A 24883-nucleotide genomic window follows, 5' to 3' on the forward strand; every position below is an offset into this window, starting at 1 on the left:
GATGAGGAAGGAAGGATAGGAGGGACGGGGAGAGCTATAGAGGAAGACAAGGGAGGGGAGAGGTAGGGAAAGAAGGGTAGGGAAAGAGGGGAAGTGGGAGGTAAGCGGGGAAGGATGGTAAGGGGGCTTCAGGGTACAAGGGATACTTGGTCATGGAGACATCAATTGACAATAAGCACCCGTGTAGCCCAACTACACTGCCTGAGCAAGGATTCATCAGTAGCAGAGTTATAATTCACGCAAAACATTTTAACAGTTCAATGTAGAAAACTGAGTGGTATTAAACAAAATACAAGACAGTGTATAACGTGGATCTGAACCTGTGCAACCTGCAGAGGTTTTCCGTTTGGATATAAAGAGTTCACATCCGGGTACGGGCCTCTGGCCCCCAGTTGTATGGAACCTACAAAATGTTGAGCAAGAGTGAGGTTCCCCACGAACAACCAAGGACAGTTCCCCAGAACGAGGGAGAATAATACAATACGTTCAGTCAGGTATAAAGGTCTTTGGATCTCGGAAGCCGTTGGTGGGTGCCCGAGAAGGAGTCCCTTTCCGAATGGTAGATGGACCCAGCTGGTTGTGCTTCGGTGTGGTGGTATAGGGTTGAGCGGCTGAACGGGCCAGTGTTCGGGACAACAGTCTCTGACTGCTGGACCAGGGCCGCCAGTTGCAGGGATTCCAGGAGGCATTGTAATGACTCAGGCGAGGTGCAAGAGTGTTGCTGGCCCTGATAGGTGAACTGTAGGGCGAACGGGAATCGCCATGTGTACTTGAGCTGGTGCTGCAGTAAGATTTGGAGCTGAGGCTTCATGGCACAGCGCTTGGCTATAGTGAGGGGGGGCCAGGTCAGAAAAGAGTTGGTACGTATAGCCCTGGAACAGGAGAGCATCTTTGCTGCGGGTAGCAGAGAGAATTTGCTCCTTCGTGCGGAAAAAATGCAGTTTGACGATTATGTCATGTGGTGGACCATTTGGCAGCGAGTGAGGGCCCTGTGGATTCTATCAAATTCTAGGTGCTTGATTGGTATCGATGGTGACAGTTCTTGAAACAGAGCAGTGGTAAAGGATTGCAGGTCATCAACGGTTTCGGGGATACCGCGGAGCCGGAGGTTGGATCTGCGTAAGCGAATCTCTTCCAGACGAGAAAAAAGCATAGCGATCTCGTCACTGAGCACTGCATGCTCCTGGGCATGTTCTTGTAAGGTAAGCTCCATATCGTCCACTCTGGTTTCCAGGTCTGCTGTGCGTTGGCCCAGCTCCCTGATCTCATGGGATAGTCTATTTGTGATTTGGTCAGAGGTAGCTTTAAGGGCCCTCTGCAGCATCATTTCCATATGTTTGAGGAAGTCTTTCTGGGACATACCTGTCTGCGGCAGTGCAGGAGAGCCACTGAGGTTGAGCTCTGCCTCATCCTCATTGTCACTGTCCATCTGTCCCGATCTGGCTGGTGATGCTGCATGCTGCTGTGCTAGGGCCTTCGCCTCTATTTTTGGAAGAGGCACGGGCCAAAGCCTCTTTGATGGGTTTAAACTTATTTTTACCGCGGTGGCCTGTCAGTACCATTATGGGTGAGTCGGTCGTCGTCGGCGGGGTATGTGGGAGTGCAGGGCAGTTCAGAGTCCCAGTTGAATCCCGATAATGCAGCGGGGAGTGTGGAGCTCTAATGGGTTGCGTCCACCATGTCGAGCCTCATGCATGTGCCCCCTAGCGGTGTGTTTTTAACCCCCCAAAGGGATTAAAAGCGCCCGCAAAGTGCTGCGGCCAGAGCGCTCTGCAGGCGCTTTGGCAGCGCTGCCCATTGCTTTCAATGGGCAGGGCGTTTTAAGGGCAGTGTATGCACTGCTCTAAACCGCTCCAAAGATGCTGCTTGAAAGACTTTAATGTCCCGCAAGTGCACCACCCCAGTATGAAAGCACTCACACTGGAGTGACCGGAGAGGCGCTTTACAGGTGCTATTTTAAAACGCCTGTAAAGCGACTCAGTATGAAAGTGGCCTAAGATGTGCATTTATCATGTATTTTCAGTGTCTTTTGTTGCCTGTACACACAAATTAAATCATCACATTCCTGTGTCAGCAGTTTCAATTTGTGTTTAAGAATGAGGCATGGTACTACACAGATTAATACATGACCTCTGTCTGTAGTGTGAGACCTGACATTTCTTATGAAGAAACTACATATCCCACAATCCCTGGGTCTCTCAGTCTAGTGCTGAAATATACAGTGCTTCAATTTGACACATGCAGGCAAAGCAATCACAGACACAAAGAGGACACTCAAACAGCTAGATGATGCATTCCATGACATTAGCACTCCCACGTTTGTAATTAAACACAGAGGGAATGGCAAGGCTTCATTGGAAGCCGTGTGACCTGAGACAGGCAGTTGTTTGTACACAGTTACGAGCCTAATAACAAATGTATCTGTATGCATCTGGTGAACATGCCAGTTCACACTTGAGAGTACTCACTAAGTAACCCTAGAATTCAAGTCCGCACAAAGGCTTTACTGAACACCGATCTTTGCACATCCAAGTATTCTAACTTGGGTTTGTGAATATTACTAAATCCTTTGGCTTATGTTCAATCCAAGGGAATAAATTAATATAATGTATGCTACAGTCATTTTTTTTTAAATCAGCAGAAGACTTTCTGCAGCTTTATTGGAATGTGCTTGTAAACTTGTTAAGTAAACTGAGGTCTCACATTAAGAGCTCTGCTGAAGTCACAGCCAGGTCATGAATTCCTGCACATAAGAGCAGTCTGTACAGGATTCTTAATATCATTTGCAGATTGTAAGGAGATCTACATTTGAGCTGTCATCATTGAGTTCCTACCAAGACAGCATTGCAGACGAGGATACATTTTATTGAATCAGCATTAGAGACATAAGCAGATAAGGTTGCACCATCACCACATCTGTGTGTGTTCTATAAATCTGAAGTAATCCAGCTTAAAGAGAAGCCTTAGCATAACTAGCAGGAACTTTTATTTAACAATGTGGCCATACAATTTTTACAACATATAATATAATAATAATTATATATATATATATATATATATATATATATATATATATATATATATATATATATATATATATATATATATATATATATACACCCGTATTTATCGGCGTATAACACGCACAGGCGTATAACACGCACATTCATTTTAAGAGGGAAGTTTCAGGAAAAAAACTTAAATTTTAAATAAGGAACTTTGAAGCAAAATAAGGGTCAGTGCCCATCTGCAGTCTCACTATTGCCATCAATGCAGCCTGATCAATGCCCATCTGCAGCCTCACAAGTGCCCTCAATGCAGCCTCATCAGTCCACATCAATGCAGCCTCACCATTGCCATCAGTGCAGCCTGATCGATGCACATCTGCAGCCCAGAGGGGACAGGGAGGGGGGCGGGACGAGCGCCGACAGATTACATACAGTGAGAATCTCCTATGATAGACAGAACAGTGGTCCAATGGCGGCCCAGGAGACGGGACTTCCTATTACAGAGGCCGCCAAGTAAACAGGAAATTCTCACTTTATGTAATCTGATGGTGCTCGTCCTGCCCCCCTCCTGTCCCCACCGAGGCAGCTAAAATTGAAGTATTGGCGTATAACACGCACCCACTATTTGCACCTGATTTTCATGGTGAAAAAGTGAGTGTTATACGCCAATAAATAATATATATATATATATATGAGATAGCTGTCATGGATAAGGGTAGGCAAGGAGATATATTACATCTGCACATGACTGGGAATTCAAAGTGAACATAGCTACAATCTGAGTGAAGATTCCCAACTGCTTTATTAAGTCAACCCCATATTGTATCTCTCAGGCAAACCAAAGAGAAATTGTATAATATGGTAGATCAGCCTTTCTCAACCTTATCAACACAAAGGAACCCTTGAAATAACATTCCAATCTCAATCTGCTAAAAATGACTATATCTACAACTCATGATACATTATTGTGATAATCACACAGTGTGATGGCCAGTGGGAAGAATGCCCCTTATACTTGTGGTTATTGGGAAGAATTACCCCCTTACATATAGCTAAAAAGATCATTGGTGTCAGTGGGAACTTATCTGAGAGGCAGAAATTGCTCATGGAACCCCTAGCAATCTCTGAAGGAACCCTAGGGTTCCACAGAACACTAGTTGAGAAGCCCCGTGGTAGAGCAAGTAAACATTAATGGATTACATACCTTTATTGACACCTTGTGCTTGGTAAAAGCACGACTTCTCAGCAGCTGATAAATACAATGAATTGGTAGAAAACCAGTAATGTTTGCACTCAAATTGCTTGTAACAGGGACACGAACCGCATGCGCTGTGACAACCTAAGAGGAGCAAAATAAAGATCTTACTTATTATGTTTCAAACACATTTTTTTAAACTTTTGAGATATACATAATTTTTGTAAAACATAATACATTCTTAAACAGTTCCACTTGGTGTGATTGTTAGTTCTACTGCGCATTATAGTTTTCAGGTAATCTGCAGCAAATCAGATGAAGCCCACCTAATTTCCTGGCTGGAGGGCATCCAACATCGTCTAGCACTTTCCTCCCCAGCGTGATTGTCCCTGGCCCACGCCTTTTATTTACCAGATTTCATTTCTTTCATTTATGGAAGCTTAACATCACATATAGGCATTACTTAGGGTAGTCTGCATACAAAATGTAGCCTGCCAGGAACACCCACTCCTCCAGACTGATATACAACCATCAAGGCATTTTGATCTTTGTATAACTTCTCCAAAGAACAATCTCCTTGCATCAGTGATGAGGGCACTCAAGAGGAGTACTGAAGCAGGGTGCTGGGATGTTTTTAGGAAGCCATATACAGCATCCTCTCAGTCCCTCCCACCAGCCATAAGCTGCCTGTCTGTATTGCATAGAGAAGTATAAAAAAGGCATATAATGAAAATCATCTTTGTTTTTTGTTTTTTTTAAAGTTCATTAGCATGTTAATCTGGGGAAAAGAGGGACCCATGGAAGGCAAAAAATAAGCAGATTAAAACTGTAGCTGTAAGAAATCAGCAGCTAAGATTAAAAGGGGATAAAACTGCATAACCTTCATATCAACTACCTGGTCTAGTCTTCATAAACCAATCAACAATCTTTTGAAATGTGTATCTTTTTATTAGAGTAAGTTGGTATGTTTACATATTGCATTTATTGATGTTGTGAATTACTGTTAGGCCCCGTTCACACCTGAGCAATTTTCTGCTTGAAGCTCTAAAATGCTTAACAAGCCAAATCTCATTCATTTCAATGGCCCTTGTTGACATGTGAGAGTTCTATTGCCTAAAGCAAAACGCCTGAAGCTCAAAAAAGTACATGAGCTTCTTTTTGGCCCCATAGACTTTAATAGAAATTAGGGCTGCACTGATACTGAGCATTTGCACAAGTACTTGTACTCGTGCAAATGCTCTGATGCTTGACCCGATACCTGGCAGGAGGCCAGTACACCTGGCGTCTTCAGTGTAGCAGGGGGGGCTGGGCAGCCTCACAGATGATCGGAGCGGCGGTGGGGCAGTTACAAGCACCGATCTCCCTGTATAGCTTTTCTGACAGCTGCTTCTCCTCTTCTGCCTCCCGTGGCTCATCCCCGATTGTCCCTTGTGTCCTCCCCGGCTCCTCCTCTGGTCCCCCCTCGTCCTGGATCTGTTAGGATGGTGAGCGGAGGAAGGAGCAGGTAAATCTGTCATTTACCAGCTCCTTCCTTTTCCGAATGCACAGTCAGTGATCACTGATTGCCAATTCATAACTAAGCATCGTAAAAGGATTCTTCAGTTTATGAAGAACAGGAGCTTCTGTCTCCTGTCCATTCATCTTCAGTGAGGCTGCTGAGAAAGGGACTGGGGAACCTATCTCAAAAGGGGAGATGTCAGACCCGATACCTCGCCAAAGCCCCCCCCCCCCCCCCCCCCCCCCCAACAGGGTTGAAAACAATGGAAAAAAAAAAAGTAAAAATTGTAATTAAAAAAATTTAAAAGAAAAATTGTAAAAATAATAGTTAAAAGATAAAATAAAAATTTTTTTTAAATAATTGTAAAATAAAAAAAATACTGACACAGTCCAGGCCTCGTCAGTGCTGCATATTAGTGCCACTGTCACATGACATAAATAAATAAATAAATAAAAAATAAAGTATCGGTAATGGCAAGTACTTGTACTCTGTCTTAAAAAAAAGTGGCTGCACCAATACCATTTTTTTAAGACTGAGTACAAGTACCAATATGTTTTCCAAGTACTGGCTGATACCAATTACCAATACTTTTTTTAAAGGTCATGTGACAGTGGCACCAATATGCAGCACTGATGGGCACTGATGAGGCGGCACTAATAGGTGGCACTTATGAGACAGCACTAATGGGTACTGATGAGGCGTGGACTGTCAAGTAGTTTTACAATTTTTTTTAAATTATTTTTTACAATATTTTTTTGTTATTTTTTTTTCTTTATAATGCTTTTTATTTTTTTTGGAGGGGGGGGGGGGGGGGGCAGGGGTGGATGGTGTCAGTGTTTTTATTTTTTTTAACCATTAAATATTACAATTCTTTTTAATCAGCCCTGTGGGGAGGGGGGGGGGGGCTTTGGTTTAGACCCCTGACATCTCCCCTTTGAAAACAGAGAAAGGGAATGAGGACAGAGATTCCCCAGTCCCTTTCTCAGCAGCCTCAGCTGCACTGAAGATGAATGAAGAGGAGACAGAGGCTCCTCTCCATTCATAAACTGAAGCATCATAAACACAGTTTACTCTGCTCAGTTATGAGTGGACAGAGTCAGTGATCACTGACTCTTTGCATTCGGAAAAGGAAGGAGGCGGTAAATTACATATTTACTGGCTCCTTCCTCCACTCTCCATCCTGACAGATCTAAGGCAGGGGGGACCGGAGAGGGACCCGGAGAGAGCAAGGACCATACGGGGGAGCTGGAGGGGGACAGGGAGAGAGTGAGGAGCACATGGGGGGGAGCTGGAGGGGGACCCGGAGAGCCAAGGGAGGACATGGGGGATGATAGGTGCGGTACAAGCACCAATCTCCCTGTGTGGCTTTCAATAAAGCATTTGATAGCCACGAGAGGGAGAGGAAGGAGAGGAGGGAGGAGGCTGTCAGATGCTTTATTGAAAGCCGCACAGGGAGATCAGTGCTTGTACCTCCCCCCACCACCGCACCAATCACCTGTGAGGCTGCCCACCCTCCCTGCTACGCTGAGGCTTCCTGGCCTGATACAACAGGTATCGGATCAAGCATTGGAGCATTTGCATGAGTACCGATACTCGTGCAAATGCTTGGTACCGATACTAGTACTAGCGTTTTCTGCTCAAATAGCTGCTCTCCACCCCTAACTCCCTCTCCATCCTCTAGTGCTTTCTATTGGCTAAACCAAAATGCCTGAAGTTGTAAACGCTTATAATATGCTTCTAAAACACTTTAGAAAAGCTTGTAAAAAGCTGCAAATAAGCTTTAAAAAAACACCAGTAAATCGATACGCTCAGGTGTGAATGGAACCTCAATCATTTCTGTGCCTAGCTCCCCAGAGGCAGAGCTAGATTGCACCTTGAGTGTTACTGAAATAAAGCCATTCCTATGCACCATAAATTATACAGTAGGCTATGGATGCAATTACTAACTTCGCCTGCCTTGTTTTCATATCTAGAAAATAATTGAAGCTGGTCACTGCACATTCATAAAAGATTAAATGGGTTGTAAAGGTTCCTGTTTTTTCACCTTATTGCATCCTATGCATTAAGGTGAAAAAACATCCAACAATGCCGGCCCCCCCCCAGCCCCCCCGTTTTACTTACCTGACCCCTTGAAAGTCCCGCGCTCGCTCCTGACATCCTCTTTGCCACTCAGCCTGGCCGTTGATTGGGTAGAGTGGATGGATTGAAAGCAGCGCAGCCATTGGCTCGCGCTGCTGTCAATTACATCCAATGACACACCAGAGAGAGGGGCCGAGTGATACAGTCGGCGGCTATAGCCTCCGGCTGTATCACGGGAGCGTGCCCGCAAGAACTAAACACCATGCGAGAGAGCTCGCATGAAGGTGCTTAATTCTTGCGGGGAGGAGCTGAGACAGCCACCGAGGGACCCCAGAAAATCAGGTTCGGGGCCACTCTGTGCAAAATGAGCTGCACAGTGGAGGTAAGTATAACTTTTTTTTTTTTTTTTTTTTAAATAACAAACAATACCTTTACAACCCCTTTAATAATTAAAAGCATTTAGCAACAACTATCCCTTTACCCATGTAAATTCCAGCACTTAACCATTGGTATTTATTTAAAATTTACGGTTATGCTTTTAAGAGATTCAAACTTGCACAGTCCTATATTTTACAAACAAAAATACACAGCATAAACTAAAACAAAAAAAAGTCAGATTATCACATAGAGTATATTATACTATTCACCAGTCAGGCAGTAAAGATTATGATTAAACACCACATTAAAATTCAAAGAGGCAAGTTCTTTCAAGCAGTAATTAAATGAATTCCCATGCAGAATAATTTAATTACTTCAAGACTGCTGATGTTCCTCAGAGGGAAATAATTATGTGATCTATAAACATCTAAAAAAACGTGAAGTAAATAAAGGTGCTTATTTGAATTGAGTTTATATTAATATTAATACATATGTTCTATACTTGAATTGTTAGAATGCAAGAGGTTTAAACTTCGCTACAAGTAAAAGCTTCACGGATATATATTTTAACTTAAATTCTGTAGACAGTTCTTTTAAGAGGAATAGTTGGTGGTATACTCTTTTATATGAATAATGTTTGGCAGTTTCTTCTTTCCTTTAGGTCAGGGGTAGGCAACCTCGGCCCTCCAGCTGTTTTGAAACTACAAGTCCCATGAGACATTGCAAGACCCTAATAATCACAGGCATGATGGGATTTGTAGTTTCACCACAGCTGGATGGCCGAGGTTGCCTACCCCTGCTTTAGGTAGAGCAACCAACATAAAAAGACATTCTTGCAGCCATTGTAAATAAATATACATTCTTTGGCCCCTCTACAAACCACTCTCATCTGTATTACAGAATCAAACATAGGATCCTTGAGTCTGGAGAAACATGACAATTCTTTGAAATGCCGAAGGTCTATCTAGCTTCTACAACTTTACCTGCCTGTGCAAAACCATTGCACATAGCAGGCAAGTATAACATGTTTGTTATTAAATAATAAAAAAGAAGCTTTACAATCACTTTAAAGTTCTAAATATAGAAGAGTGTCCATCTCAATTGGTCAATTGTGTGCCATCATTACACCCTTTACAGTGACCAAATATCATTCATATTATCCACCTGCAAGCCAGCATCCAATCAAAACATAACAGTCTCTAACTTCTGCAATGGATACCAACAACAAGTAATCATGGGTTCAAATAATATGCAACCTCTTGTGTTCACTACTGATGGCAATAATAAAAGTCTGCAAGTCAGATTTGAGGTATCCTTTGCAACAAAAATTTCATTTTTGATGAGATACTCCCAAAGGGATGGTGACACAGTAACTTTCCTCGTTAGAACATGGCAAGTGCATCAGCTGAATAATAATGAAAAAGTCACTCCTATTCAGAATTCGTATCCAAAGACACAAAAGTGGAACAAACAACTTTTTCTTTAGAGCAGAAACGGGTAGAAATCTGTAACAAAGTTTGCTAAAAATCCTTGCAATGTACACTCAACCCCCCTTTTTTTTTCCTCAACACAGTGGAGTTACTCTAAGTTATTAAGTGCAATCCCATGCTTGTGGTAGTTTGTGGTTAACGCACAAATATAAACAAGCATATGAAACAAAACAGACAAAGAATAAGGGCTAAATGCAAAATGCCGTAATTCATAAGAACAATCAGAACTCAACACACCAGGACAATACTACAGTGGGTAAAGCACACTGTCCTTTGCCAGGTTTTATGGAGTGTTTTGACAGAAAGGTCTCCCCTCTGGCTTTCAATAATGTCCTTACCACAGAAACCTGACATTGGTAGGGCTCAATGTAAGGCACTATCACATACATTAAGGGCTCCAGCATGACAGTTCACATGAACAGCCTCTAGAGCAGGGGGTCTCAAACTGATGGCCCTCCAGCTGTTGCAGAACTACAGTACAATTCCTATGAGGCATTGCAAGGCTGACAGTTACAAGCATGAGTCCCATAGGCAGAGGCATGATGGGACTTGTAGTCCCACAATAGCTGGAGGGCCGCCAGTTTGAGACCCCTGCGAGAGCTGTAATTCATTTTAGAACATAATGTTGTTAGTTTTTTTCAGTTACAAACCCACAAAAAAAAAGTGTGTTTGAAATCTACTTTTCATCTGACATATCTTAGAAGCAACTCTTATCAAATGGTGTGAAAAACTAACATAAGGTGAATAGTAGTAAGGGTGCATAATAAAGCTGTCTGAGTAGTAAATAAAAATGAAAAGAATGACATGACTGGACATTCATATATGTGATACAAACTTAAGAGGTCTATTTATAAATGTTTTCACACAATTTTCATCCAAGATTCACACATTTTTTTCTGACTATATTCAGTTTGAAAAATGTGTGAATTCTGGGTCAAAGTTGTGTAAATCTTACATGAAAACATTTGTAAATAGACCCTCCTAAGTATCATATTATTCTACCTCTTTAACTTATTTCAACACAGTATTTTTGCACAGTCTTATTATATAACCAATAACAGTTATATCCAAAGTATGATAAAAGCTGCATATTGCAGTTTTTTTTTTATTTTGGTTTGCTGTGGCTTTACCTGAGATTTATTGCATTTTTTATTACTTTATCAACCTTAGTAATTTCCACACTTATGGAAGGTCTTTCATCAGTCACGGGAGACTGGTATACTGAGAAGGCACATTATTGTACTGCAAGTGGGCATTTTAATAGGCATTAAATTAAAGCAGATGTAGGCTTAACCATTCCCTGAAAGGAAAAAAATACTGGGGCTGCAACTGTTTAAATCTTTCAGAAATACAGCATATAGTAATGACATAAGAGTTACCAGGACAAAGAGTGTTCAGCAAAGGGCATGCTATCCAACACAGCCAGATAGCAGCATCCCCCCAGAAGCTCTTTTATATAAGTGGCAGTCTCTATTGTCCTTCTGAAAAGCAATCAGTGGTGGGTTGCTTTTTCAGACAGTTTAGAGCCAATTTCCAGGTGTTCAGGAGGCAATACTGCTGCTTCCTGAATACCCGTTTTCTTTATCTCAACGTGGATTTTACATTGAAATACTATGCCGCAACCAAAAACTAGTGTTTGGCACATAATTGCAGCATGGTCATGCAGACTTCAATGGGCCAAGGTAAAGAAGTAGTATAGCCAAAGCTTTATTAGCTGTACTTCTCCTGTGGATCACAGGAGTGCAGCTCGTTCTGCACTCCTGTGATCTGTTCTCAGCCGACAGCTGGCTGAAGCCCACTGTCGGCTGATGTCACAGAGCTGGTCCAGGCTCTGGAAAGACCCCGACCATCTGGTCAGGATCCACCCAGAAGCTTAGATCACCACCTGTCTCAGCCTCTCAACAATTCGCTGAGAGCCTGAGCCAGCCCCTCCTGCCCTGTCCACAGCCCAGCGCTCCAGTGAGCGCTGAAGGGCAGATCAGAGAGATGGGGACTGACAGTTACAGCTCTCTGCTCAGAGCGGAGGGTGAGAACTGAGTAATTAACGATGTTTGATCGCTCAGTTCTCACTACAGATGTGGCGGGGAACAGATAGAGCATCAGATCCATGCTGCATCCACCTAGGTGAGTATAAAAGGTTGTTTTTTGTTTTGTTTTGTTTTTTGGAATGCCATACTTCTCTTTTAAAACTGCTTCACCATGAGCAGCCATCACGTAGACTGTAGATCAGTGATGGCAAACCTTTCTGAGCCTGAGTGCTTAAACTAAAACACAAAAGCAACTTATTTATTTCAAAGTGCCAACACTGCAATTAAACCTGAACACTGAGATTTTAGTTTAGAAAAAACAACTCATAGTTGTCCATGCTAATTAACAGGGCTGGAATGAAAAAAATTAAAAAGGGGTCTGTAAACCCAAATAGGGTAACTTCAAATAATTCAGCCTGGGCCCTTGAGTGTTTTTTAGGGTGACAACGTTGTCTATCTTTTTTATATGGTGTTTGGAGGATTGTCATAAGCCCTATGACATAAGGATTATGACAATCATCCAAAATCCTCGTATTGAATTTTGAGGGAGTATAGCTCGCAAGCCCACAGAGAGGGCTCTGCGAGCCAGCTGTGACAGGATCACTTCAAATAATTGCATAAAAAAAACACTTTAAAATGAGCAAATGAGAAAAATAGGCAGATGCTAGCTTCAGTGTATACGGATTGTCAAACTGATCAGTAGGTCCAGAGATATCGGCACCTGAGGTTTTATGCAAACCTTGAATTTCCTGTGACAGTTAAGTTTGCCCTTCCTGCCTCCTAAAGGATGTAATGGGCAGTCTCACTTACCTATTGGGCAGTTGCACTTACCAACTGAAATGTTCTGGAGAAGAAGCAAGAGTTTGATTTTTACAAGAAAAACAAGATTTGTATATAATTTCAGCTGACTACAGATCTCTGGGTCTACCCAGTTTCCCTTTACATTTTTTCATCATATGCGCAGTTTGACTAGCCAAGGTTTCCGACAGGTTTTCTTTACTGAATATTGTTAATCGAGAGGTCCAGTATAACTGTAGCACAAAAACAGCTCTTAAAAACAAGTAAAAAAACAAAAAACAAAAAAACTGCGCCTTAGTAGACCATTAACATAATAATTACACCAAACATTATGTGTAGATACAGCAGCATTCTGTATTAAGCCAGCCAGCAATTACATTTTTCTTGAGTGATTTTCCACTAGTTTACTGAGGCTCATTAGTACACCAAGCTATAATTACTTCCACAAATAAGATAATGAATGACTTTACCTGCTCTGTAAATATCTCCTGGGTGAAAATGGTCTTCATTCTACTAAGTGAGCTAGGTTTGATGACAATCTGGAAAATTAACAAATTAGGTTTACAAGGTTCTGCTTGATTAAAATTCAGCTCATTATCTAACATAATATTTGTCAACAATATCTAAACAACAGCTAAATAATATATATATGGAGACCATTGAATATACAGATATTTCCTAAACCACAAACCATTATTTATCATGTTTTCCAGATTTGTGCAAGTGGACCAGAGCTGGAAAACACAATTTGGCTTCACAGTAGTCACTGTACAATCTGACTAGGCTCAGTTCGTCAAAGGTTTGCCAAACCTGGACTTAGCATTACAGGAGGTAAGGAGTAGGTTTCAGACTAGCTGCTACAGGTTCCTCTACATCACTACTCTACTACACAATGTTATCAAAGGATACCCGAATACAAAATCTAAATTTATGGCAGCTTTCCAGTCCTTACATACACCACATATTACTAAAAGTATTGGGACGCCTGCCTTTACACACATGAACTTTAATGGCATCCCAGTCTTAGTCTGTAGAGTTCAATATTGAGTTGGCCCCGCCTTTTGCAGCTATAAGCGCTTTCACTCTTCTGGAAGGCTGTCCACAAGGTTTAGGAGTGTGTCTATGGGAATGTTTGACCATTCTTCCAGATCAGGCACTGATGTGAAGGCCTGGCTCGCAGTCTCCTCTCCAATTCATCCCAAAGGTGTTCTATCGGGTTGAGGTCAGGACTCTGTGCAGCCAGTCAAGTTTATCAACCCCAAACTCACTCATCCGCAGACAGTGCGGCACTGGAGGGCTTTGTTCTAAGGCGTGTCTCTCATAAAGCGCTAGTCTGCGATGCAGACTAGCACATTATGACATTGCCTTGCGGGGATTTTTCCACCCACCAGGGTTTACTTCCACTTTAATAAGGTTAAACTGTGTTCATGTTTAAAATCAAATTGTGCAAAAAAAAAAAAAAAAAAAAAAAAAAAAAAAATTTTTTGCCTTTTTATTTTCTTCCCACGTGATTGGGTATTGTGTGAATACAACTTTTGAAAATTGAATGTTAATGAATAAACTAATCAAACATTACCTTTGCTATGTGAATAGCCTCTCTTTCTTTAGCAAGTAAACCCCACTGAATACAGTAATCCACAGATTTATTTCAGTATAGCCAAGATTAACACAGTGCTTCAAAAAGGTAAAATGGAATTTAAAGGCCTACCTGCTAGGTGAATAGAATACTGCCAATTGTAATATAAAATTAATTTATGCATTATATTACCCAAAGAAAAAATAGGATTTTTTAAGACAGCTTACCTGTAAAATCCTTTTCTTTTGATGGACATCACGGGACACAGAGCCACAGTAATTACTGATGGGTTATATAGGGTATCACTGGTGATTGGACACTGGCACACCCTATCAGAAAGTTCAACCCCCTATATAATCCCTCCCCTTGCAGGGATACCTCAGTTTTGTAGCCAAGCAATATAGTGTATTAGAAGAGGGGCGGGACCTCAGACCTGAGGACCCTGTACCGCTGCCTGCAGCACACTACGCCCAAAGGCGATATTTTCTCATGCCTTCTCACATCCACCTGATAGAATCTGGTGAATGTATGGACTGAAGACCAGGTTGCGGCCTTACAGATTTGAGCCATAGAGGCCTGGTGATGCACTGCCCAAGAAGCACCAATAGCCCTTGTGGAATGTGCCCTGATCTGAAACGGAGGAATCTTCTGTTTCAAACCGTAAGCCTGAATAATCAACTGACGAATCCATTTAGAAATGGTAGCTTTTGTCGCTGCCTGTCCTCTATTGGGACCCTCTGGCAGCATGAACAAAACATCAGTTTTGCGAATCTGAGCAGTTGCCTCGAGATAGGCCCTGACTGATCTTACTACATCCAACGAATGTAGTGATCCCTCTTCCGGAGAACAGGGATCTGGAAAAAAGGAAGGCAGAACAATGTCTTAGTTTAAATGAAAATCAGAAACCACCTGTGGTAAAAAAACTAGGATGAGGGCGCAGTACCACTCTATTCTTGTGAACAATCAAATAAGGCTCCTTACAGGAAAAGGCTGCTAATTCTGAAACTCTTCTAGCAGAAGAGATGGCTACCAGAAAAATTACCTTCCTTGTCAACAAGACCAAAGGAATCTGACTTATTGGTTCAAAAGGCTGTTTCTGTAACACAGCCAGGACCAAGTCCCAGGGGTTTAGGGGCGCCCTAACCGGAGGATTAAGACGCGTCACCCCCTGTATAAAGTTTCGGACCAAAGAATGCATAGCAAGTGGCCGTTGAAATAATACTGATAAGGCAGAGACCTGGCCCTTGATGGTACTCAAGGCCAGCTTCATCTCTAAACCCAATTGTAGAAAATCAAGAATTCTACCCATCACGTATTTCCTGGGATGCCAACCCCTGGATTCACACCAGGCTACATAAGCTTTCCAGACTCTATGATAAATCATTCTGCAAGCTGGCTTCCTTGCATTGATCAAGGTAGATATCACAGGACCTGAAAGCCCACGACTCTTCAGAACGTGGGTCTCAATAGCCAAGCTGTCAAATTTAGCGTTTGTAAGGCAGGATGGAACACTGGACCTTGAGATAACAGGTCTGGGCGTACCGGTAGTGTCCACGGGGAACCCACCGTCATCCTTACTATTTCCGCATACCACTTCCTTCTGGGCCAAGCGGGGGGCCACCGGAAGTACTGACTTCCTTTCCTGCCTGATCCTGCGAAGAAGTCGCAGCAGTAGCAGAATAGGCGGGAATGCATAAATCAGTGAGAACCGATGCCACGGAATCACCAACGCATCAGTCCCGCATGCAAGAGGATGTTTCGTCCTTACCACAAATCTGTCTATCTTTTTGTTGAATCGGGATGCAAAGAGATCTACATCTGCAACTCCCCATCTTTGGCATATAGCGCAAAAGACGTCGGGATGCAGAGACCATTTCCCTGGAAGTAACTGCTGGCGACTTAGATAGTCCGCCTGCCAGTTCTCTATCCCTGGAATGAAAACTGACGATATGCATGGCACATGCATCTCTGCCCAGACTAAGATCTGGTTCACCTCCTTTTGAGCAGCTAGGCTCCGGGTGCCTCCCTGATGAATGACATAAGCCACTGTTGTGGCATTGTCGGACTGGATCCTGACCGGGCAACCCTGTAGCCTGATAGTCCAGGCTTTTAGGGCTAGGTATACTGCCCGGATCTCCAGAATGTTGATGGGTAAGGTCCTCTCTGTCTTGGACCATACCCCCTGAACCGCAGACTGTTCCAGAACTGCTCCCCAACCTGACAGACTGGCATCTGTTGTTACCACCGTCCAGGCAACCGATAGAAAGGATTTCCCCTTCTGCAGGTTTTCAGGTATGAGCCACCAATTGAGGCTCTGACGCGCCGCATGGAACTGAGCATAAGGTACTGATTCGAATGAAGACACCATCTTCCCTAGCAGCCTCATACAAAAGCGGACTGAAGGACCCTTCTTGGTCCTGACTGCCAGAATCAGCTCCCTTAAAGCAGTGATCTTTGCCTGAGGTAGAAATACTTTCTCCTGGCTTGTATCTATGATCAGACCTAAATACTCCAGTCTTCTTACTGGTTTTAGGAAAGATTTTTCTAGGTTGAGGATCCAACCTAGGTGTTCCAGATACTTGACTGTGGTTCTCAAGTTCCCGTTCAAGGCGGCTACCGACCGGTCTATCAGTAGCAGGTCGTCTAGGTATGCTATGACAGCTATACCCTAAGCCCTTAATCTGGCCAGAGGAGGGGCCAAGACCTTTGTGAACACTCGAGGTGCAGTGGCTATCCCAAAAGGCAGAGCCACAAACTGGAAATGGCACCCTCCTATCTCGAAGCGCAGAAACTTCTGATGAGCAGGAAAAATGGGCACACGCAGATATGCATGTCTGATGCCTATCGATGCCAGAAATTCTCCTCCCTGCAGGGTGAAGACTACTGTCCGAATTGATTCCATGCGGAAGGACTGAATCCTTAGAAATCGGTTCAGATCCCTTAAATCCAGAATGGGTCTGACACCCCCATTTGGTTTTTGGACCGTAAAAAGGTTGGAATAGAAGACCAATCCCTGGTCCTTCGCGGGAACCATCATAATGACCTCCTGCGACAAAAGTCGCTCTAACGCTAGAAGGAGCGACTGCTTCTTCTCTGGGAACACTTGATCTGAGGAACCGAGGAGAGGGAAATTCCTGAAACTCCAGCTCGTACCCTAAGGTTACTGTGGAGATTACCCATCTGTCCTGGAAGTCCTCCTGCCAGAGCTCTGAGAACTGTCGCAGTCTTCCCCCCACTCGAGCGAGCGGGGGCGCCCCTTCATGAAGAGGTCTTAGTGTTTTGCCTAGTAGGACTTCTTTTGTTCCTGAGGCTGACTCTTGTTTCTGAACCCAGACGGAGGAGGCCGTCGAGACTGCCTGGAGGCTGAAGCCCCTGGCACTGGGGAAAGAGTCCGTTTGAAAGAGGGACGCTTACTCTTCTTCTTGACAGGTAAGAGTAGTTTTCCCACCAGAGATTTTCTTGATATAGTCATCCAAGTCTTCTCCAAACAACCTTGCACCACGAAACGGAAACCCAGCCAGCAGCTTCCTACATGGTGCTTCGGCTGACCAATTTTTCAACCATAGGATTCTACGTATATGCACCAACCCCTGTGAAAGACGAGAGGTTTGCACGATAGAATCTCTGATGGCGTCAACAACGTAACATAAGGCCGCAGGAAGGTTAGCCAACCCCTGGGCCTGCTGTTCAGGCAATACCTTGATAACCTGCTTAACATGGTCTCTTAAGTATTGACAGACTCCAATCGCTGCAACTGCAGGTTGAGCCACTGAACCTGCCAAGGAGAAAACATCCTTCAATAGGGATTCCATCTTTTTATCTACAGGATCCCTGAGAATCTGAACATTGTCTACAGGACAAGTCAGACTATTATTTACGGAAGAAATGGCGGCATCAATAGCCGGTATTCCCCACATTTTAATAAACTTTTCTTCCATCGGATAAAGTGTTGAAAACTTTTTCGGCGGAAAAAAACGTTTGTCTGGGTGATCCCACTCAGAATAAATGAGCTTTTCAAGTGAACTATGAACAGGAAAAGCATGTGCTGTTTGAGGAGGCTTCAGTGACCCCAAAGAAGAAGAGGGTTCTTTAACTGATTCAGATACGGGCAACCTGAATGTGGAGCGGACCAATCCAGTAAGAATCTGCACTAAGACTTTCTCCTCCTGGGAAGTCGCAGAGGGTCCCTCTCCACCTGATTCCTCTGAAGAGGAATTATCTGTCCCATCCTGATCCTCTGAAAGAGATTTGTCTCCCCTATCCCAGGGCTCCTCTTCCTGAGGGTCTTGGGAAACAGAGGAAGGCCTAGTGCGTTTTCTTCCACTGAGTGAAGATGTAATCACGACCATTAATCTTTCCTCCAAACCACTAATGGTTGAGGAAAAAACCTCCTGTGTAATGTATACAGGGGCTGAAGTGCCGGAGGCAGGTATAGCCTCTGACCCCAATGGCTCCCCCTGGCTAGCCGTCCCTGGCCCCTCGGGGGGGGGCAATGCTGCAGAAAGGGGGTCAGAACCCGACCGAGATCCCCTAGAGTCTCTGGTTCTTGGGGTGTTTGAACCTCTTTTACCCATAGTGCAAAGCAACAAGGTGGAGGTATCACAAAATGAACACTGACTGCTGAGCGATGTAGTCCGGCTAAAAGCCCTGCTACCAAATGCCCAGTCTGGTGTTACCTTAGTAAATGCTGCCTAGGAGAATGCCTGTGTCCCACCTTACATGCGACCGTCAGCTCTGAGTCCCTCCAAAGGCTGTGTGCACCTGTACAGAGTGTTTTAAATAGCCTGCAGCTGGCCTGAGTGGGTGTCTAAGCACCTGTGCTGACGCCCCGCCCCCCTCTACCGCCCCCCCTTTGAATTTTGAAAAAACGAACACTTCCCGCGCTGGCCGACCCTCCAGAAATAATATGGAGGAAAGCTGGGGGGGGGGGGGGGTGCAGGAAAGAGGCCGGTAGTGATGGGGCCTGTGTAATGGCGGCAATGGCGGCGGCAGTGCTCGAGCAGTGTATAACCGCTCTTCAGACCCCTGTGGCCTCCCCTAGCCTGGGGGGGGGGGGGAACATTCATGCATGAGAAATCCCCCTATCCCATCCTACCTGGAGCCGGCCGGAGACGCTGTGCAGCATGAACACTGAGACAGACAATCCAGCATGTGAAGGTATGTGCTCTTGGCAGCTCCCGGTGGTCACAATAGGCATAGCATGCATTTACCTTAAAGGAGAAAACCTACTAGAATTAAAAAATTCTGTGGAATCTCCTCTTGCCTTATCCAGCCGCAGGGTTCAGTTATACAGACCCAATCTTCACCTCTCTCACGGTGGGCTCCGTTTGGAAAACCGTCAGAGACTGGGGCCCCCTACAAATAGGGGGATCCTGCAGTTCTGGACCTGTAAAGCACCCGGCTAGAAATTAGGCTAGAAAAAACATTTTCTAATATGCGGGGTCCAGCTCTCTAAAAAGAGAAGCGTTACAGGTAAAACCTCGTTTCTTCGGACACGAGGCCCGGGTACCATCCAATTCGGCCACGAAAGGACACTTTGGAATGGATCCAGTTCACCTGGCTTGCCCCAGTATAGGATATGGGATATTCCCCTTGGAGCTCAGCACAGGACATCTTTACACATCCATCACCTAAGACACTGGCGTAAAAACTGAGGTATCCCTGCAAGGGGAGGGATTATATAGGGGGTTGAACTTTCTGATAGGGTGTGCCAGTGTCCAATCACCAGTAATACCCTATATAACCCATCAGTAATTACTGTGGCTCTATGTCCCGTGATGTTCAAGAAAGAAATAGCAGTTTTTATAGATTTTCTATTCTCGATCTTAACAATAGGAAATTAAAGGAAATAATAAATACAATATTTTGAAAGTAGCAAGTCACACAGTATTCATTTCAACAATTAGACAATTTTCTCACCTTCATTCCCAAAGTAGAGCAAACCAAATCAATGATGGCACTCAACTGGTTGCTATGGAAATACATGGCAACCAACAACAGCATTTCTCCAAATGAGGCTGATACACCAGCAGTGCTATAAAAAGTACAAACACACCATTAGTTCACCACTCCAATACTTACAGTATTCTCTTTGAAACTGCATTTGCCAGAATTCCCATCTCATTGCTTCTTCTGGCACATGGTATCCTAAAAGTTTCAGGTCAAAAAAACACATATCCCTCAACACTGGCTTTTAGTTTTTCGGCATTACAACTTCATTAAAGTAACAGTATTGCAAACCTAAAAAAGTATGCAAATAATTCAGTGCTCTATTTACAACACAGAGACTGGTAATGTTATTTTAGTTTAGGGAGAAAGGGCTAGATGTCAGTGTGCTTGCTGAATCTTTCAATGGCAATATCTACAGAATAGAAGTGGACAACAATGTGCAATTAAAGTGTATAAATCCAAGGATAAAAATTTAAAGAGAAAATAAGAATTTTGTACTCATTGCAAAATGTTTTTCTCAGAGTCAATTGAGGGACATGGGAATTCTTAAACTGCCAGGTTACACTGTTGCCTACATTAGAAATGGACACAGGCAACAAAAGCCAGTGCCAGTACAAGATACAGTTTTGTAGCAAAAGCTACTTAGGAAGGGAAGAGACTGGAGTCACTCAATGAACCCCAAGAGACACAGAAATTCTTAGACTGTCGGGATGTCCAGAAGCACTCCAGAAGAAGAATCAGCAATATAGCAACAAAGACTAGCAGGACCAAGAAAAACTGAAAACTGTAACCTGCCTGCAGAGCAAAGCACTGCCTGAAGGACCCAATGCCTGAAGCTGGCATCAGATTGGACCTGTATATCCACCTGGTAGAATGTAAAAAAAAAAAAAAGAAGACGACCAGATGGTAGCCTTGCAAATAGAGAAATGTTACATAATCCCAAAGAAGCACCCACAGATTAGGGAAAGTGTGCCTTGACAGGAAACGGTGGAGCCCCACATAAGTTTGGATATGGTCAGCCTGAGTCACCTAGAGAAAGTGGACAGAGAAGCTGGTGTACCCTTGTGGGGTCCATTCAGAATCAAAAGAAATCAGTCTTCCCAAAGAAACAGTACCTGAGAAATAGCCACAGCCCAAACAACATATAGAGTAGACAAAGGAGAGAAAGAAAGAATTCCAGGTTGAAGTGAAAGACAAAGTACATTGAGGGGAAAAAAGTATTTGATCCCCTGCTGATTTTGTAAGTTTGCCGACCGAAAAAGAAATGATCACTCAATAACATTAGAGGTAGGTTTATTTTAACAGTTAGAGACGGAATAAAAAAATATCCAGAAAAACGCATTTCAAAAGAGTTATAAAACTGATTTCCATTTTAATGAGTGAAATAAGTATTTGATCCCCTATCAATCAGTAAGATTTCTGACTCCCGGGTGTGCTCCTAATCTCTGCTTGTTACCTGTATAAAAAAAAAAAAAAAAAAAAAAAAAAAAAAAACGACAACTGTCCACAGAAGCAATCAGATTCCAATCTCTCCACTATGGCAAAGACCAAAGAGCTGTCCAAGGATGTCAAGGACAAGATTGTGGACCTACACAAGGCTGGAATGTGCTACAAGACCATCGCCAAGCAGCTTGGTGAGAGGGTGACAACAGTTGGTGCGATTATTCACAAATGGAAGAAACACAAAATAACTAACTGTCTGTCAATCTCCCTCAGTCTGGGTCTCCATGCAAGATCTCACCTCGTGGAGTTTCAATGATTATGGGAACAGTGAGGAATCAGCCCAGAGAATCTTCTCAATGATCTCAAGGCAGCTGGGACCATAGTCACCAAGAAAACAATTGGTAACACACTATGACGTGGAGGATGGAAATCCTGCAGTGCCTGCAAGGTCCCACTGCTCAAGAAAGCACATGTACAGGCCCATTTGAAGTTTGCCAACGAACATCTGAATGATTCAGAGGAGAACTGGGTGAAAGTGCTGTGGTCAGATGAGACCAAAATCAAGCTCCTTGGCATCAATTCAACTCGCCATGTTTGGAGGAGGACCCCAGAAACACCATCCCCACCGTCAAAAATGGAGGTGGAAACATTATGCTTTGGGGGGTGTTTTTCTGCTAAGGAGACAGGACAACTTCACTGCATCAAGGGGACGATGGACGGCCATTTACCATCAAATCTTGGGTGAGAACCTCCTTCTCTCAGTCAGGGCACTGAAAATGATCATGGATGGGTATATTCCAGCATGACAATGACCCAAAACACGTGGCCAAAGCAACAAAAGAGTGGCTAAAGAAGAAGCACATTAAATCCTGGAGTGGCCTAGCCAGTCTCCAGACCTTAATCCCATAGAAAATATGTGGAGGGAGCTGAAGGTTTGAGTTACCACCAGACATCATCCTCCAAACCTTAATGACTTGGATACAATCTATAAAAAGGAGTGGGACAAAATCCCTCCTGAGATGTATGCAAACCTGGTGGCCAACTACAAGAAACGACTGACCTCTGATTGCCAACAAGGATTTTGCCATCAAGTACTAAGTCATGTTTTGCAAAATGGTCAAATACTTATTTCACTCATTAAAATGAAAATTAAGTTATAACTTTTTTAAATGTGTTTTTCTGTATTTTTTGTTGTTATTCTGTCTCTCACTGTTAAAATAAACCTACCATTAAAATGATAGACTAATCATTTCTTTGTCAGTGGGCAAACGTACAAAATCAGCAGGGGATCAAATACTTTTTCCCCTCACTGTACCTTAGATAATAAAACAAGAAGGGTTTCTTGCAGGATAAGGCTGCCAGTTCAGACACTCACCTCACAGAGGTGATGGGTACAAGTAAAATTACCCTGTGGGTGAGAGTAGAGAGATAAAGGTCTCTGGTAGGTTCACATGGTGATCTTCAAAGCACAGATAGAACCAGAATTCAGATCCCATGGAGTAACAGGGTGCGATACATAGGTCTAAATCAAGGAGTGAAAGTTCAACAGTCTCTGATAGAAGACTGGACATAAATCTGGTAGTAGGAGAGCAGCCAAAGTTCCAGGACGTTGATTGGCCACGTCCACTACCAAGTTGTTATCTAAAACACTTCCCCAGCCCAACAGGCTGGCATTTATCGTCAAGACTTTCTAATATAGTAAGGAAGGATTTTCCTGGCATCCAACGTCTGTGTAGATATCAATCATTTAAGAGCTGACCGAAGCTTGGCAGTGAGATGCATTGGTAGATCCAAGGACTCCTGAGTTTGTCTCATACAGACAGGATATTAAGCTGAGGAGCTCTGGAGTGCAACTGGGCACAAGGGATGGCATAGATGTTGGCTAGTATCTTCTCCAGAGCCTTCATGCAGGCCGGAATTGAGAGACTTTCCAATGACCCCAGGCACTCCACTTGGAATCAAAGAAACGAGTAGGCGTGTGCTTAGATCCTAAGGCTTAATGCTTATGAGAGGAACTTTACACTGGTTTTTGACCTGTCACCTTGACCTTTTTCTCGAAGGGTAAGTGTGTTTTTACCCACAGTCTCGTGGGTGATCTATGTGGTTAGAAAAAATAAAATTGTCCAGCATGCTGAAAATGAACTACTAAATATCACACAATTATATTATCATCCACATTTTTCCATCCTCCAATCCCCATATATTAGATGAAATATCTTCCCCATGCATGCTTAAAGTTCCTAAAAAATGATTATGTTCAAAGAAATGTGCTCCAAGGTGATTTATTGATCCATTTCAAATCCACGTGTCTGTGTTCCACCACACCGTGCTCTATCTGCTCTCGCCTGTACATTTCACCTATATACACACACTATAGGTCAATCAACGCCTTCACCCTTAAGGGGTTAACCAATGTTATCCACACTTCCTGTCTTGGAAACTCCACTCTCCTCTAGTGATGCCTTACACTTTACAGACCGAACCAGCAGTTGTTTCCTCCTTTTTCCTTGTGCAAGGACATCCCTGGCTGTGCCCTTACGCATTACATCATAAAATCACATGACTTCTTGAGAGCAAGAAGTATTCATGTGATTTATTACGTACATGAGGGTGCACCAGGAAACATTTGGGGTTTTATGGCAGTCACCAGGACCCAAATCCAGTAACTTTTGGAGAACAGGAATCTGGAACTGATCATTTCAAGTTAGTGTCCACCATAACCACTAGGATGCCCACTGTGATCTTGTGTGCCGGAGGCAGCCCTAAACCCTGTAATTCCTCCTTGTGTGATTGAAGACTCTGTGCATTGGATTCATGATCCTCGACAGCTTCCTCCTCTTCAGCTTGAGGATGCGCCTCCGATGCCTCTTCTGACCACGGAGCGGGAGAAAAGGAAGGAGGGGAAGGAGAGTTCTCTTGTTTGCATCACTTATGCTGACGTTTCAAACCAGTGAGAACTGAGCAGAGCTTTTCCCAGAGGGTTAAACAGGCCCAATCTTCACCCATAAGGGGCCATGCAGGCCTCCAGGGACTCAACTCTCTGCAGTGAATTACTGCCATGAAAAGCAATCTGAATGAGCTTTCCTTGAGAAAGGCCATAGAGTCTACATCAAATAACGGATCCAGATGTATCCAGCATGTCTGTGTTAAATTTAGCAGAGAAGGGGGTAAAAATCTGGTTACCCATGGTAATGATCCATGGGTCAGAGGTGACCCCCAGCTAAACCACACCATAAAAGCATTCCTGCAGTGCTCTGTCATATGCAATATGACCCCACTTTTGTTTGCCAGACACAGAAGTGAAGGCCTAACAAGGGTTAGGACCTGCAGAGGTCACAGGATGATGTTGAATGCACTACATCTTTAATAGTTAGTGGTAATCCAGCTCTATGGCACTTTAAAATCCAATATTTATTCACATCTGGAGCATCTGAGGGAACAA

At 43.5% G+C, this 24883-nt stretch overlaps 1 protein-coding gene across 1 annotated transcript in view; it reads right to left on the reverse strand.

Moving 5' to 3' along the window:
• INTS2 (integrator complex subunit 2) overlaps positions 1 to 24883 on the reverse strand; it is a 123668-nt gene that overhangs the window by 48695 nt on the left and 50090 nt on the right. Inside the window, exons 11-13 of the mRNA XM_073615256.1 lie at positions 19969 to 20083; positions 12944 to 13012; positions 4213 to 4347 (exon numbers count right to left, since the gene is read on the reverse strand). Of these exons, the coding sequence (XP_073471357.1) occupies positions 4213 to 4347; positions 12944 to 13012; positions 19969 to 20083 (319 nt within the window). The remainder of the gene's footprint in view (positions 1 to 4212; positions 4348 to 12943; positions 13013 to 19968; positions 20084 to 24883) is intronic.

The sequence above is a fragment of the Aquarana catesbeiana genome, linkage group LG02, assembly GCF_042186555.1.
Source record: "Aquarana catesbeiana isolate 2022-GZ linkage group LG02, ASM4218655v1, whole genome shotgun sequence".
NCBI lineage: Eukaryota > Metazoa > Chordata > Amphibia > Anura > Ranidae > Aquarana > Aquarana catesbeiana.